The sequence below is a fragment of the Moschus berezovskii genome, chromosome 26 (assembly GCF_049115385.1).
Source record: "Moschus berezovskii isolate FMDL1 chromosome 26, NW_MosBer_1.0, whole genome shotgun sequence".
In the NCBI taxonomy this organism is placed as follows: Eukaryota; Metazoa; Chordata; class Mammalia; order Artiodactyla; family Moschidae; genus Moschus; species Moschus berezovskii.
Genome location: NC_142485.1, coordinates 29,179,185 through 29,196,649, shown reverse-complemented (window position 1 = coordinate 29,196,649; position 17,465 = coordinate 29,179,185). Strand labels below are relative to the sequence as shown.

The window sequence follows — 17,465 nt, the reverse complement described above, 5'->3', positions numbered from 1 at the left end:
CATCACTAAGCCGCTTGTTTCCACTCCGCCTTCATTATCCTCCAGTCTCCACCCACTAACGCGCCTCCGTTTACACCCCGTGCAGCCTATTGAGCGCTCAAGCCGCTTTCCGAACTTTCGTTTTCGGCTGGAAGCGCAGCAGAGGCCGGTGCGCGTTAGGAAGGTTTTTCCCGTCGTAACAAGGCCAGCCAGGCGTCGCTGGCTGGAGACCAGAGTGGCAGCCAGGCGGTGCCCGCCCCTTCCACCGGCGGGTAGTGACCCGGCCCGGCGCGCCCGGTCCTGCAGCTCCGGGACCTCCTCCCCGCGCCCGCGCACTTGACCTCAGGGGGTGGACAGCGCCGGCCGCCCGAGCATCCCGCCGCGCGGTCCCCGCAGGCTCGGGCGCGATGCTGGCGCCGTGGTTGCTGAGCGTCGGGCCGACGCTGCTGCTCTGGGGCGGGCTGTGCGCCGTCTCCCTGGCGGGCACCACCCTCACCCTGAACCTCCTGCAGATGGTGGCGAGCTACGCGCGGAAGTGGCGTCAGATGCGCCCCGTCCCGACCATTGGGGACCCCTACCCCGTGGTGGGACACGCGCTGATGATGAAGCCCGACGCAAGAGGTAAGGGCGTCGGCCGCGGCCCCATCCGAGGGCCCGGGCTTCCGGCACGCGCCGCCCGCCGGCCTTCGTGCATGTAGTCTGGCCACTGAAGTGCCCGGCCTGCCGACGCCGGGAGAGAGAGAGTTTGTCACCCACTCGTTAGGAGATGGCTTCCCAAGTCTATCCAGCTTCCCTGACACCTGGCAGAATTGCGGGTGCATCTGGTCCAAATGAACTTTTTCTGCCCGTGCAGCACAGACCGCAGGCTTTCTAAGCTCTTGTCCTGCTTTTCTGCGGCTTCTTTTTCCACCTCGTAGCTGCTCCTACACCTCAGAACACTGCTGTCTTTGCTTCTGTCTGGGCTCTTAAAACCTTTAAGAGCAGAAACTTCCCTGTGCCAGCGTGCTAAGTAGCTTCAGTCGTGTTCCACTCTTTGTGGCCCCATGGGAGGTAGCCTGCCAGGCTCCTCTGTCCGTGGGATTCTCCAAGCTAGAATACTGGAGTGGGTGGCCATGCCCTTCTCCAGGGGATCTTCCCAACCCAGGGATGGAACCCAGGCCCCTTACATCTCCTGCATGTGCAGGCGGGTTCTTTACCTCTGGCACCACCTGGAACAAGATAAATCCCTTAGAACACAGAAGTCTCCGTCTCTCTCTCTCTCTCTCTAAAGGCAATTGAGGTTCTTCCCTATCCAGACATCACAAGACTTGACCACAACTTTGATTCCTTCTTGACTTTCATATTTTAGCCTTTTTAAGGAGGTTATGTAATAACAAAACTTATGGCCAGGCCTTCTTGAAAACTCATGCAGGAAGTTTCAAAATTCTTATTTAAGAGTAAATTTATTTTTATTGAGATCATCTTTTTGGAAGAGAGAGATTTATATTGTTTTGTTGATGGAAAAGATCGCTTTAAGCTAGAAAAATCTCAGAAGTATCTGAGATTTGGAGTCCTCCGTTAGGGAGGATGAATTATTAACAGATATAAGCACTTTATTTTCAGGGCTTCCCAGGTGGCACCAGTGGTAAAAAATCTGCCTGCCAATGCAGGAGACCCAAGAAACTGGGGTTCGATTCCTGGGTTGGGAAGATCCCCTGGAGGAGGAAATGGCAACCCACTCCAGTATGCTTGCCTGGAAAAAAAATCCCATGGACAGATGAACCTAGTGGGCTACAGTCCATGGGGTCGCAGAGAGTCAAACACAGCTGAGAACACACTTTATTTTCATGGGGGTATAAACTGAATTACCCAGAGCTGAAAAGATTTGCTCAATATGACATATTTTAAAATAAGTCAGGGATCAGAACCCAATTCCCCCTCCAATTAATTGTAAATATTAGTGGTTTTACAGGCTGAAGATTAACTGCAATGCTTGAAGGGTTATTTTCCTTTGTTTTCCCAAGCAAACCAATGTTGTCATCTTAAACTCACAAGAATACCACGAGGCCTCGTGGGAGAGTGTTTACCATAATACTGAATGTATTTTAAGGCAGAAGAAATCCAAGTAAACTTTTCACCAGCCAAACATCAAAGTGACTAATGTCATAAGTGATCCAACAACACATTTATTTATATCAAAACCACATTTGTAAAATCATCTTGAAAGTGTTAGTTGCTCAGTTGTGTCCGACTCTTTGTGACCCCATGGACTGTAGCCCACCAGGTTCCTCTGTCGTTGGGATTCTCCGGGCAAGAATACTGGAGTGGGTAGCCCTTCCCTTTTCCAGGGCATCTTTCCCACCCAGGATTGAACCCAAATCTCCTCCATTGCAAACAGATTCTTTACCATCTAAGCTACCAGAGAAGTCCCTAATACTTAAAAGCCGAGCTAACTTCCCTTTCTATCCTAAGGCTTTATAATATTAAACAAAAAAGTTATGTAAGAATATAGACCTTCCCATCCCCACTAAAGAAACAGTATGCTTAAGGAGTCTCATGTTCTTTTTGAAAATTTTTCCAATTGAAATCTCCACTGAAAAAGACCTATTTTAAAACAAACTGTGAGTTGTCTTTGGAATTACTTTCTGAGTGAAGAGAATGATAGTGTCCTGTCTTTCATAAAGGGCCATTTTAATCTGGCATATAAATACTGGATTTTGGCATCAGGCAAACCTTGGCTCAATTTCCAGCTTTGGAACCAAGTTGTTTGATTTTGGGAAGTTGTTTAAAACATGGTTTCTTTTTTTCTTTTTTTTTAACGATGGACTTGTAATACTATTTTTTTCTTTTGTTGTTAAGTCCATGGTTAAAAAAAAAGAAAAAAAGAAACCACTCTAACTTAGAGTTTTAAACAACTTCCCAAAATCAAACAACTTGATTCCAAAGCTGGAAATTGGGCCAAGGTTTGCCTGATGCCAAAATCCAGTATTAATATGCCAGGTTAAAATGGCCCTTTATGAAAGACTACTGTCATTCTCTTCACTCAGAAAGTAATTCCAAAGACAACTCACAGTTTGTTTTAAAATAGGTCTTATTCAGTAGAGATTTCAATTAGAAAAATTTTCAAAAAGAACATGAGACTCCTTAAGCATACTGTTTCTTTAGTGGGGATGGGAAGGTCTATATTCTTACATAACTTTTTTGTTTAATATTATAAACTTGTAGTATTACGGACTTCCCTGGTGGCTCAGATGGTAAAGTGTCTGCCTACAATTTGGGAGACCCGGGTTCAATCCCTGGTTTGGGAAGATCTCTTGGAGAAGGAAATGGCAACCCACTCCAGTATTCTTGCCTGGAAAATCCCATGGACAGAGGAACCTGGTAGGCTATAGTCCATGGGGTCACAAAGAGTTGGACACGACTGAGCGACTTCACTTTCACTTTGTAATATTACAGAGTAATTTTAAGGATTAAATTTAATGCATGTGGTTTCTAGAGCACTGTCCAAACTTGGTTAGAATAAGTTCTTTGAGATTGTCAGTCATCCATTTGTTGAGGCCCTGCTTTGTGCCAGTGTTGAGCTCAACAAAACTTGGAATTTCAGAATATTCTGAGAAATATTTCCTGTCCTCGGCATCTCGTCTCACATGGAGGCTGTGCCTTCCATTTTGTGGCTGTCTTCCCGTGAGCCTCTTGAACCCTAGTAGACTCTTGCCTTTGCTTCTGTGTCAGCACTTGTCTTCCTCAGCGGCTACCTGTTATTGGACCTGATACCTTCAAATCCCAGATTCAGACTTCCCTGTCTCCTCTGTCAGATCACACTGAGGCAGGCAGTATATATTCAGTCATAAAAAGAAGGAAATATTGCCATTTGTGAAAACATGGATGAAACTTGAGGCCATTCATGCTAAATGAAATGTCTGACAAGATAAGTGTTGTGTGATCTTACTTCTCTGCGGAATCTAAAATAACATAAGGAACTTATTACAAAATTGTCTTTTTTAAAAAAAAGTACTAGAGTATAGTTGATTCACAATATTACATTAGTTTCAGGTATCCTACAAAGTAAATCAGTTATACATATATATATGTGTGTGTGTGTATAGTTATCTCCACTCTTTTTTTAGATTCTTTTCTCATATAGGCCATTACAGAGTTTTAAGTAGAGTTTCCTATGCTCGACAGTAGATCCTTATTGGACAGAATTCTTGTCTTGATTGATTTTAAGGTTAAATATTTCTCCTAGATTTTTTTCAGCAGGTAATTGATTTCACTGAAGAATACCGACACCTGCCACTGCTGAAACTTTGGCTCGGGCCCGTACCTCTCGTGGCCCTTTATAACGCAGAAAATGTGGAAGTGAGTATGTGGCAAATATGGTCGCTATTCCACTGTCTGTTTGATGGTGTGGGAATCTCATTAGATGTCATTCTCCACATTCACCTGCCTCTCCCCATTTCCCTCAGTAAATTCTCTATTCAGTTCCTACTCGGTGACAGAAACCAGGAATCATCTTGGGTGTTTTCTTTCAATTCCATTTAGTCCTCAAGACTGAATGACAGTTATATGTTCAAAACTCTTTTAATTGAATTTCTTTGAGGCACAGGAATAAAAATGAATCACAGAGAAATAAAAATTATGAAACCTTGTTTTAAAAAGTAGTTGTGTTCTAGCCAGATGTTCTTGTAATTGATATCATTTTGATGTCTATATCTCTCTCTTTTTTTTTTCTCTTTTTAAGGTAATTTTAAACAATTCAAAGCACATTGAAAAATCCTATATGTACAAGTTCTTAGAACCGTGGCTTGGACTTGGACTTCTTACAAGGTATGTCTGTGGAAATTTGTAAAGCTGTCTTATAGAAACAGTTTCTTCTCTGGGTAACTTGTTATTTCAGGAACTGACCCAAAGTATTCTTCCAATAACAAGACTGAGCTCTCGAGAATTATGGGAGCAGGCAGAAGGAAAAATCTAGTTAACAATGGGCCTTTGATTGACAGGAGTCCTGGGTATATGGTAATGTCTAGGCACTGTATTCAATAGTGATAATCACTAGTGTTCCAAGAACAATGAGGAGGTACTGATATATGAATGGAGTAAAGCAAAGGATTCTTTGGAGGAGGGAAATCTTGAAAATATAATTAAAAAGCAGTCACATCTCCCCAGAGAAGTATATCAAACATAGGGACCTCAATTCTTGAGTCGGTTCAGAAACAGGACTCCAGAAAGACAGGACCCTTGTGGGGACTTTAGATTATTCAAAGATAATAGAGATTAAAGTAAATCATGGAGCAGTGGATCATCTGAGGACTATGGTATTGATAAAAGGTAGAAAAATTCTAATCTTTAGAATCTCAGAACTTAGAAATTTAGGAAAAATTTTAGTTGTTTCCATTTTTAATAAATGCCCTTGTAAATATTAGTAATATAGAAAAATATCCAAAATATTCACATTCTGTAGCTATCCGTGAGTCTTTGTCATTCTGATCAAATCAATCGAGAATCTACAGAATAAGCTATTTCAGGAGAACTTGGTGACTTGACTATATTTATATTTTATCTGTTTCAGATGTTGCTTCTTTTTCCTTTGTAACCATGTATTGTATTTCTAGTACTGGAAACAAATGGCGCTCTAGGAGGAAAATGTTAACGCCCACTTTCCATTTTACAATTCTGGAGGATTTCTTAGATGTCATGAATCAACAAGCAAATATATTGGTTACTAAGCTTGAGAAGCATGTTAACCAAGAAGCGTTTAACTGCTTTTTTTACGTCACTCTTTGTACCTTAGATATAATCTGTGGTAAGTCTCACTGATTTGTTTTTAAAGTTAAGCTGTAAAGATAAAATGGCCCAAATAGAAAATAACAGTTCATGGTGTATGTGGAGGGGAGCCATTTAGAAGGGATTTTGGGTTCATCTGGATAGTCCTATTGCTAAATTAGCCTCCTGAGAAGCAGTGGCCATTCATAGGACTTCAAACCCAGCAGTTACAGAGCCAACGTGACCAGAAGGTCAGCGGGAAGGAAGGGCAGGAGCTGGGAGGAAGAGAAGCAGAAGATTCGAGAGAAAAGGGATAAGAAGAATTCTGCAATGTATCAGAGCAGGACATAATGTCTTTTTTTCAAGTGTCTGACACTGGAAAATGTACCCAAGATGTGTGCGTGAATTGAATGGTTACTTCTCTATTTTGCAGAAACAGCTATGGGAAAGAACATTGGTGCTCAAAGCAATGATGATTCCGAGTATGTTCGAGCCGTTTATAGGTAAATGAAATCCTTTCAATTATTTCCAAAACCGTTATTGATTAGGGCTTTAAAAATGATTGCTAATCACTTGTTTGTATTGTATCTTTTTCATCATTTCAAAATGAAACATTATACTAAAAATCAACCTAATCATTAAAAGCATACATTTCAATAGTACAGGAAGAGTTGTGTAAATTATAACACATTCAGATTACACAGTAATTTAAAATGACTATTTTATAATATACTGAGAGATTATATTATGATGCTCAGTTGTAAGAGAAAGATATACATTTTCATGGAAAAAATGAGAAGATGCTATATCAAAATGTTAGCTGTGTTTATGGTTGTTGTGTGTGTGCTTCTTTTTCTTGTGTTTTATTTTTGTTGTGGTTCATTCCCCTTTCCTATGTTTTCTACACTTCAGTATTTCTTAATAGAAATAATCAACTTTACTTTTAAAACTGCTCGTGATTATTAAGAGGCAGAGCCAGGATCTGATTCAACATACCCTATGTTTATTCCACTTCTCATTTCACTTAATCTTATTAATTGTTGAGCATCTAACCTGCCATTCACCGCACAAGGTACTGACTAGTTGTATATGGGCACATGAAACAGAATAACAGGGGAAACAGGCATTGAAGCAACTGAATATAAACTTATAAATTATGATAATGACTTGGAAAGAAAAGCTCAAGTTGATGTGAGAGGGGAAATGGGGATAAATTTTACAGACTGAGTGGCCATGAAAGGTCCTTTCTGTGGAATTGGCATCTAAGCTGGTCACAAAGGAGGAGGTTGTGTAGATCTTTCTGCTTTTCACTGGAAATGCTGAGGGTGGTGCTCATGACAACTGTGTGACAGATAGGGGATTAATGAGCACTTTTCCGTGGAAGTGGGAAGTCAGTTGTTTTGTTGGCACTGCAGAGGAGTGAGCAAGTGAATAAGTGGACATTAAAAAGAGGCAGATTTCATATGACCTTGTGGTGCAAGAGCCATACGTGGCCTGGGGAGGGCAAGAACTCTCCCTGCAGAAGCAGCAGCAGAGATCAGATGGCCATCTGGTCAGAATGCTTTATAATGGATTCTTCATTCCTCTCAAGAACGCATTCAATGTTTAAGCTTTCCTGGATAGTCCATGCCTTCATGTTGATGGTAAAGCCTGGAGTTCTCAATAGCCTCTAAGACGAATCATTGCCATTCCCCAAATCACCCACGCTGAGACAAGGCATCACATTAGGGCTCAAGAAATACACATTTTCAGTATATCAGCTGATGTGTTTTTGTCCTGTTTATAGGATGAGTGATTCGATACATCACAGAATGAAGGCGCCCTGGCTCTGGCTTGACCTTGTATTCTATATGTTTAAAGATGGACGGGAACACAGAAGGAGCCTAAAGATTGTACATGATTTTACCAACAATGTAAGCCCTCGCTTTTTTTTTTTTTTTTAACTTGTGATAAAACATACTCAACATAAAATTTACCATTAAGTGCATTCAGGATGTTGTGAACCATCTCCACTCTCCACTTCCAGATCTTTACAAGTCCAAGATTTTTATGTTGTGTTACCATAGTCTGGAAGCTGTGTCTCATTAAAGGTGAATAATAATGGGAAAAAGTAGACAGCATGATTGCATCTTAATTAGGTATTAGCATTATGGATGTGGTTACTGGCAGGAGATGTTGGATGAATGAAGTTTTAGATCAAGGTGGCCACAGTGGAAATAATCTCCATTACTGAGTAGTGGGAGATTGACCAACAGTTTGTATCCTTTAACTATAATTATTTTCTCAAATTACATGCATTACTATCAATACCAATAATTAATGAACTGCAAATTGGATGGACGATACTATTTACTTAATAAATATTGAAAATTGCATACTGAGTGCCAGGCACTAGGGGTTTCCCCAGGGATGAAGAGAAATATGGTGTTTTGTCCCCAAAGAACTTTAGAATCCATTCATTCAGCCCACTTAGCAGCAGGTTTGGTCAATTGCATGATAGGAGGAGTTGAAATACATAACCAAATTAAGTTTATGGGCTTTAGTTCTTTTATTCGCTCAGAAAAGATCTAACGAACGTCCTTAAATGCCAGGCAGTGCTCTGAAAGTTAAAGTGAGAGTCACTCAGTTATGTCCGACTCTTTGTGACCCTGGACTATACAGTCCTTGGAATTCTCCAGGCCAGAATACTAGAGTGGGTAGCCTTTCCCTTCTCCTGGGGATCTTCCCAACCCAGGGATCGAACCCAGGTCTCCCACATTTCAGGTGGATTCTTTACCAGCTGAGCTATCAGGGAAGGGTTGGGCTTACATCAGTGAACAAAGACAGATTTGCTACCATGGGGATGCTATATTTGAGGTATGCATTATATTATATAGTAAATATAATATAATGTCAGGGGATGAGTGAAGTGGAAAAAAATAGAGTTAGGAAGATAGTGCTGGGGACCAGGGTAGCAGTGATCTGGGAAGGTCTTTCTGATAGTGTGCAGAGGGGACAGACCTTAAAGAAGGAAGGAGCCAGCCACACTGGCGTCTGAAGAGAGAGACGTCTAGGCAACGGGAACAGCAAGCACGTCAGGTGACGTCACCTATGAACTTGCTGTTTATTTTCTCCAATCCAAACAGTAATGAGAGCAATCCATAATTAGCCTGTTATGTAATGACTGCATTCTCTTCACCACCCAAGCTTTTTCTCATTAGCTCATTCAAATCTCTAGGGCACCATTTAGGGGACTAGCAAGCCTATTCCTGTGTTAGAAGGATGGCACTTGAATATGCTGAATTTGTCTGATGTTAAATTTGTTTTTAAAAGTCTTATCAAATAATGCCCTAAATTTTTAACAGGGAGCTTTTCTATATTTTCCACAACAGCCTAAGTTATTGTTGAGTCAGAATAGGAAAGGTTTAGAGAAAAAAAAATCCATGAAAGAAACTAGTATATTTTCATGGGAAAATGTATTATGGGGCTATATCAAACTCCACACAAGAGCATATTATTTAAATCATACAGGTCATCGCTGAACGGGCCAATGAAATGAAGAGACGTGAAGAAGGTACAAGTAATGACAAGGAGGAGGACTTTCCTGCACGCAAAACTAAATACAGGGCTTTTCTTGACCAGCTTTTAAATGTGACTGATGACCAAGGGAACAGGCTGAGTCACGAAGATATCAGAGAAGAAGTTGACACCTTTATGTTTGAGGTATTTTGTCATATTGTTTTCGGGCATCATTTAAAAAATTCCAGTTATGTTTTTGAATCTTTAGCAATATTTTTAAAAGTTTATTCCTTTTAAAGTAGCATCATATAACTGAGGATGAGTCACTAAATTACAACTAGAAATTACAAAAGAACCTGATTAAGTGATAAGAGATCAACTTCCTTCTTCAGAAAAAACCTTTGACATGTGGTGAGTAAAGCAGTTTTCTCAGGATAACCTAACACCCATCAGACTTTTCCAAGTAGAAAAGCAGCCAGAGATTTCTCAGTTCCCTGTATTGCTTCATGCTTAAAAAAACAAAAACTCTGAAACCCACAAGTCTGTCTTTTCACTACCTCCTTTTTGAAGTTCTAGCAGATGAACTCTGGCTATGAGCTGCCCAAACTAAAGAAGATTAACAAGAGCCCTCAGATAGCGAATTTAACTAGTTTGTGGATTCTAAAGGGATTTCTGGCCTTCACATCATTAAAAGAAAGTTGCGGTTTTTACAAAAGGCAATTTTAGTGTTATTAAATATTATAAAGAATGAATCGTTTAGCGGATGGATTGCCAAACAAAGATGAAGAAATGTTTTAAAAAGCACCGCGTGGTAATATTCCAGAAGTGGAGGAAAGTGAAGTGCATGGGTACCATGGCTGAGGGCAGGCCGCCCCTGGGTGGGATGAGCCGCCCTGCCTGCTGGCGTCTGGGGACAGTACCGGAACACACGTGCTCCTGAGGGCGCAGTGCAGGAAAGCAGGCTGTGTTGAGTGTCCCTAGACCCAATTTCTCCTTCTGGCTCTCTCCTGATGAGCCTTATGAGATGCCGCCTGTCACCACAGATCCTTCCCTATGCTCAGCAGGCATCTCTTACTTGTTTGGATCACGCTTCTGCTTATAAATTCAAGAGCAGTTATTAAGAATTATTTAGCAAGAGCACTTCCTTCTGTGGCTTTGGTGAACAGCTGAGTGAAAGGGGCCGGATCGTATCTGGAGTTCAGGGTGACTTCCGTAAAGGCACCGCAGGCTGGAGAAGAGGCCAGGACACCAATATCAGAGACCCCAAAACTACATGTTGTATAAAATTGCAGAATAAGCCTCAAACAATTCAACTTAGAGGCTTCCCTGGTGGCTCAGTGGTAGAGATTCTGCCTGCCAATGCAGGAGACGCAGGTTTGATCCCTGAGTTGGGAAGTTCAGTTCAGTTCAGTCGCTCAGTCGTGTCCAACTCTCTGCGACCCCGTGAATCACAGCATGCCAGGCCTCCCTGTCCATCACCAACTCCCGGAGTTCACTCAAACTCATGTCCACAGAGTCGGTGATGCCATCCAGCCATCTCATTCTCAGTCGTCCCCTTCTCCTCCTGCCCCCAACCTTTCCCAGCATCAGAGTCTTTTCCAGTGAGTCAATCGTCACATGAGGTGGCCAAAGTATTGGAGTTTCAATACTCCAAAATTGAAGCTTTAGCATCAGTCCTTCCAATGAACACCCAGGATTGATCTCCTTTAGAATGGACTGGTTGGATCTCCTTGCAGTATAAGGGACGCTTGCTCCTTGGAAGGAAAGTTATGACCAACCTTGATAGTATATTAAAAAGCAGAGACATTACTTTGCCAACCAAGGTCCGTCTAGTCAAGGCAATGGTTTTTCCCGTGGTCATGTATGGATGTGAGAGTTGGACTGTGAAGAAAGCTGGTTGCCGAAGAATCGATGCTTTTGAACTGTGGTGTTGGAGAAGACTCTTGAGAGTCCCTTATACTGCAAGGAGTTGGGAAGATGCCCTGGGAAAGAAATGGCAATCCACTCAGTGTTATTGCCTGGGAAATCCCATTGACAGAGGAACCTGATGGGCTACAGTCCATGGGGTCACAAAGAGTCAGACACAACTGAGCGACTAAACAACAGTGGCAACAAATTCAACTGAGAAGCTGTTTTAGGAAGCAGGTGCTTTGGAGATTACTGTCCAGAGAAAGAAAAATGACAGTTATCACTTGTGTTGCATAGAGCAAATGGAAAAGTAAGAACTTCCACTGAGGAATAATTTTGTCTTTAGTGCCCCTGAAAGTCTTATTCATAGAGCTATACTATTATTATTGATTTTCCAAATAATTTTTTTTCCTGAAGAACTCAGGGAAACAATTTTTGGATCTGTTTTTAATCTCTCAAATGTAAATAGCGGTATCAAGTATTTCATGGAGTTTTTCTGAAGAATAGTTGAGTTGGTTTCTGCAAAGTACTTAGTATATTGCCTAAAGCTCAGCCAGTATTACAGGAGGGGATGCATCAACTTGGAGGATGTTACTCAGAACCACACATAGACTCCTGGCCTCCAGGGTCCACAAGTAAAGCCCACCTTACAAAGGCTAGAAGATGGAGGAGTACAGGTCTGGAAGACTGGCTCATGAAAGTCAGACATTTCCCCCTTAAAAACAGTCTAGAGCACCTTGTCCCCTTGGGAGACTCCCTTATTATCACAAGCCAGTCACTTCTCACCACATATGCAAACTTGTGTGGCGTTGAAATGCCTCTCTAAGCATCAATCTCCCCTTTGAAGGGACTGTTTTGTTTCTTATCAAGGTGAAATACTGCACCCAGTTAATTTATTATGTTTGGACTCACGGCGCAGCTGTCAGATTCAGACAAGTCAAAAGGGAGTTCTCTCTTCTAATCTTCGCCATACAATTCTGCTAAGCTATTTTTTTCCTTGCATTTGTAGGGCCATGATACAACTGCAGCTGCAATAAACTGGTCCTTGTATCTATTGGGTTCATATCCAGAAGTCCAGAAAAAAGTGGACAGTGAACTGGAAGAAGTGTTTGGTATGTTCAGCCCCTTCACTAGTTACCCTGTGGTTCCATGTCCACCGAAGCAAGAGTTGTTCTTGCTCCGAAAGGGTATGCAGTAGGAGCTGTTCTAAAGGTACCGCAATAGGCAGAAAGGCTCCCATGTGGGGTTCCTTCCAACGCCAGTTTTCTTAGCAAGGCCTGGCTAAGAATATAGGCATTTGCTAAGTGCCTGGCATGTGATGCACAGATAAATGTTATGATCCTCAGGCATCTCACTGCTTATAGATAAAGCAGACGTACATGCAAAAGCACTGAGTGATGGGGTCAAGGAAACCTGTTTCATCCTGCATTGCATCTAGTCACAAATGAGAAAAAAGATGCATGAAGCTGCTAGGATGTACATTTCTGTCACACAGCCAGCAATCTGCAGGCTGATGTCAGCAGTGATGTCATCAGATTCCCAGCACCCCAGAAAGAAACCCTGTCTCATTACTTGGCCACTCTCCTCTCTTCCCTCAGCCCCTGGCAATCTCTGATTTACAGTCTGTTTCTAGTGGGACTTACTACCTGTTCTGGGTACTTCCTGGGCTTCCCAGGTGGCTCAGTGGTAAAGAATCCACCTGCCCATGCAGGAGATATGGGTTGGATCCCTGGGTAGGGAAGATCCCCTGGAGAAGGAAATAGCTACCCGCTCCAGTATTCTTGCCTGGGAAATCCCACAGACAGAGGAGCCTGGAGGGCTCCAATGCATCAAGTTGCAAAAGAGTCGGACATGACTTAGCAACTAAACAACAGAGTACTTCCTATAAATGGAATCCTACAAATTGTGATTGTTGGTGTCTGGTTTCTTTCACTGAGTAGATCTCATTTTATTTTGATTATGGGTAACATTAGAGATTCTACTTTAGCTGTAGATATTTAACATTCAGTGTTTTGATGTGTATTCTTCATCAATGTCCCATCTCCCAAGCTCAGATAATTCTTTCATTGTTATTCTGTGTATTCTGTTAAAACCAGGGAAGTCTGACCGTCCTGTTACCCTAGAAGACCTGAAGAAACTTAAATATCTGGAATGTATTATTAAGGAGAGCCTTCGCCTTTTCCCATCTGTTCCTTTCTTTGCCCGTAATCTTACCGAAGACTGTGAAGTTGGTAAGGATTGTATAATTTGAATAGCAGGGAGAGTGGGTTATTTTTATGGTCTGTCTTGCTCCATCCTCATGGCCTATTGACTACTTCTTGACAGCGGGTTACAAAATCGTGCAAGACTCTCAAGTAATCATCGTGCCCTACGCACTGCATAGAGATCCAAAGTACTTCCCAGATCCTGAGGAATTCAAGCCAGAACGGTTCTTTCCTGAGAATTCAAAAGGACGTCATCCATATGCATATGTGCCCTTTTCTGCGGGCCCCCGAAACTGTATAGGTCTGTATCCACCAGAACTGTTTTCACCTTTCAGGTTGGCAGAGCGATAGTGGTTTTCTTACAAAAATTTCTTGAGATATAGCATCCCATAGGCAACTGTCTTTTTAAAAAACTGACTTCCTTTTCCTTCCCCTTTGCTACACATTATTGTTTTAAAATGTGACTGTCATAAAGTTTATTAGTTTTCTGGTGCAGCCATAACAAAGTACCCTACACTGGGTGTTTAAACCACAGGAATTTATTTTCTCCCAATTCTGGAGGCTAGAAGTCCAAGATCAAGGTGACAACGGAATTGGTAATAAGCCTCTCCTTAGCTTACTGGATCCATGCTGCTCTTCTCCCTGCATCCATACATGGCCTCTGTTTGTGTGTTCTAATCTTTCCTTTCCATAAGGATACCAGTCAGATTGGATTAGGATCCACCCATCTGACCATCTTTAATTTAATTACTTCTTTAAACGTCCTGTCTCCAAACACAGTCATATTCTGAGATACTGAGTTTTCAGATTCATAAATACTTACAGTATTCTTAAATACTGAGTTTAAGATTCATAAATCTTAAAAAAAAAGCCTATGAATTTGGGGGGTCAGGGCACAATTTAGCCCATAACATAAAGCCTAATTCTTTCCTTGGTAGACGTTGACAATGTTACAGCTTTTAGATGAAAAAAGAATATACTTCATATGATAGAAAACTTATATATAATGATTCATTACATTTAATTTCTGTTTGTTGCTTTTAAGAACTTCATTTTGGAAAACTAAAACACAAAACACCACAAAGCCAGCAGAAGTGCTTAAACAAAGTGAATGCACTTCACCAAGCATTGTAAACATGTTCAGCTTCAGAATTTCTAGCATTTTATCATTTATGCAAATACAGACATTCATAAAATAAGACCAGATTTAAATGGGTGAGTCTGAAGCTTATTTGGTGACTCTGTAGTAAATTAAATTAAAGGCTCAATAAGAACGTAATCTAGAGTAGTGATTCTCAGGCTTGAAGGAGCCCAGGATTCATTTAGGCTTTTGCTAAAATATAAATTCCTGGTCCATCCCAGCTGTGCAGATGTACTGGGTGGGAGATGGAAAGGGCACTCAAGAATCTTCATTTTTAACAAGCATCCCAAGTGATTCTGATTCTCCCAGGGCCCTTGGCAAAAATATAAAATTGTTTGCTTCCTCTGATTGGACTTCTGATTTCTCACATTTAAGGTATATCTATCTAATGATGTTGGTATTTACTTTAATTTGAAGGTCAAAAGTTTGCCATAATGGAAGAAAAGACCATTCTCTCCTGCATCCTGAGGCACTTTTGGGTAGAATGCAACCAAAAAAGAGAAGAACTTGGTCTGGCAGGAGATCTTATTCTTCGTCCAAGTAACGGCATCTGGATCAAGTTGAAGAGGAGAAACACAGATGAATCCTAACCGTATTACTGAGTTATGCTCTTATCATAAAAAGGGCTTTCTTTAAAGGGAACTTTTCATTTATAATTTGGATTCATTTACAATCATGGATTGTAAATTTCATAATTTCTTAATTGAGGGATTTTCATAATTTCTTAATTGAGGGATTATTCAGTATTCTTAATCCCTCAATTTAATTTTTCTCTTGTCCCACTTAGCTTAGGGTCAAGTCTACCAAAGCAAGAGTTTCCATATCTTCATCACCATCATAGCTTTGACTCCTGGTCTTGATCCCAAGATAAATTAACTGATGACTGTACACAAATGAACATATAAAAACTTCTCCACAGAAGGATCCACAGGCCAATTCCATTCCAATCAACAGAGCCAAAAGATAGAATTTAAATGAAGTTCTAGAATATTTTTAAGATGTTCTTATTGACTCAGGAATAAATATTTGCATGTACACATATTAATTTGTTCAAAAAGGCTGTATAATTAAGTACTATGACTTAAGGAGCTTAAATTTCAAGAATTGTATCAATGGCATCAGTTTTGAGGAGAATAATCCTTACTATACTTTTCAAAGATTTAATCATGTACAGTGGATCATTTATAAGTTCACTCATAGGTTTTGTCCCTCTTTCCCTTCGGACTTATAGCTTTCCTTTCATTTTTCAGAGCATCACAATTACCTTTCTATATTGTATATTATTGGGAGAGATTCCTCCTGGAAATCTCCAGTCCCTCACCATGCCTCAGGGAATTGATTGGGAGCTCTAAGGCTTTGGAATTGGCTCAGAGGTTAAAGCGTCTGCCTCCAATGCGAGAGACCCGGGTTCGATCCCTGGGTTGGGAAGATCCCCTGGAGAAGGAAATGGTAACCCACTCCAGTATTCTTGCCTGGAGAATCCCATGGACGGAGAAGCCTGGTAGGCTACAGTCCATGGGGTCGCATAGAGTCGGACATGACTGAGCGACAGAACGGAACAGAAGGACCTTAGAGATTTTCTAGTTATGCAGTGACCTCTCCCTGTCTATAGGTTCTGAATCCATGGATTCAACCAAGGACTGATAGAAACTATTTGAAAAAACAATTCCAGAAAGTTCCAGAAAGCAAAACTATTTACAAAGCATTTACGTTGTATTCACAACTACTTGTGTAGCAGTTACATTGTATTAGGTGTTGTAAGTAATCTAGAGATGATTTAAAGTATAGAATTGGATGTGCAGATCCATGTGCAAATGCTACAGTATTTTGTATAAGGGACTTGAGCATCCATAGATCAGTGTCTGTGGAGGTCCTGGAACCAATCCCTTGTGAATACCAAGGGGTACTTCCTCTTAATAGAAGAGGCTGAGTTCAGGGGAAAGGTAAGTCCCAAAGCCATGCTGCTGTGGGTGATGATAAAGCTGGCAATGGAGATCTTTAAATCTCTCCACTCCCAATATGGTGACACTTCCACAATAGAATCTTGCTTCATGGCACACATATCTAGATATGTCATTAGAATATAGATGTTCTGCCTCTGATTTTGGCATATTTCCTCTTCCATTATTAAAGGAAAAGAGAAGCCATTCATCTATATCAAGTAACCCAGTCACATCTCACTTAGTATAGGGTTAGACGTCTAGTAAATTGAATCCTCCAGGGCGTACCTGTCAAGCTGATAACAGACACCCGTTCCCCAAATTTTAATGCCGTAGACACCATTGCTAGCCCCTCACTCAGTGACTTTTAAAAACTTGAAATAATTTTAATAAAATTGTTTCTTCAATTTCCCAAGATAATAACTGGTAGAAACAACAAATGAAGCAGATGCGTGATGTATTCTTCAATGGATCTCAAAGAAAGAGGTTTCAAAACCAAAACCACTTGGGAGGCACCGCGGGCCGTGGTACTAAGGGCGGGGTCAGCAGATCTGCCCACTCTCGCGTCCCAGAGACCCCAGTGTGGACAGCCCAGCCCCTGAGCTGAGCAGAAAGAGTCAAGGACATATACGATACAAGGAAAAGATTTCCATCTTATGGTTAACCTTCTTACTTAAAAACTGGGTGTGTGTAGAAATCTTGCTCCCCAGTGACCCTGGATAATTGGAATTTTGTTTGTGGAAATTGTGTCTTATTTCTGAATTTCATGCACTTACATGTAAACCTTTGTGTGTGTTTAAGTGACCCTACAATACAATGTAAAGTAAAATGTAAAGTGAAATATTGCTCCATGTTGTCTTTTGGTCTAAAATCTTCATTTAGCCTCAGAATAATTTTTTTTTTAACCTGGAAATTCTCTGAAGCTGTGTCAGAGTTGGAACTGAGAAATATGTCACCTTTTGTAATACGGAAATGTAGATGCTGATTTTTTAAAATAAAAGGATGATCAAATATCTATATCCCTATTACCTGTCTTCTACTCAAAAGAGGTAA

At 41.1% G+C, this 17,465-nt stretch overlaps 1 protein-coding gene across 1 annotated transcript; it reads left to right on the top strand.

Annotated features, from left to right (window-relative positions):
• Window positions 1-132: 132 nt before the first annotated feature.
• Window positions 133-17,458, top strand: CYP4V2 (cytochrome P450 family 4 subfamily V member 2). The gene is made up of 11 exons (XM_055416439.2): window positions 133-600; window positions 4,205-4,317; window positions 4,700-4,785; window positions 5,571-5,761; window positions 6,155-6,224; window positions 7,508-7,634; window positions 9,232-9,423; window positions 12,137-12,239; window positions 13,224-13,358; window positions 13,453-13,632; window positions 14,890-17,458. Exons 1-11 carry the CDS (start codon window positions 387-389, stop codon window positions 15,060-15,062), a joined length of 1,584 nt encoding a protein of 527 aa, XP_055272414.2. The 5' UTR covers window positions 133-386; the 3' UTR covers window positions 15,063-17,458.
• The last annotated feature ends 7 nt before the right edge of the window (window positions 17,459-17,465 follow it).

Bases quoted from the DNA above. Each gene is read 5' to 3' on its own strand.
- CYP4V2 (XM_055416439.2), top strand. From the start codon at position 387: ATGCTGGCGCCGTGGTTGCTGAGCGTCGGGCCGACGCTGCTGCTCTGG. The intron at 4,318-4,699 runs GTGAGTATGTGG...TCTCTTTTTAAG, and splicing joins ATAACGCAGAAAATGTGGAA to GTAATTTTAAACAATTCAAA. The intron at 7,635-9,231 runs GTAAGCCCTCGC...TAAATCATACAG, and splicing joins TACATGATTTTACCAACAAT to GTCATCGCTGAACGGGCCAA.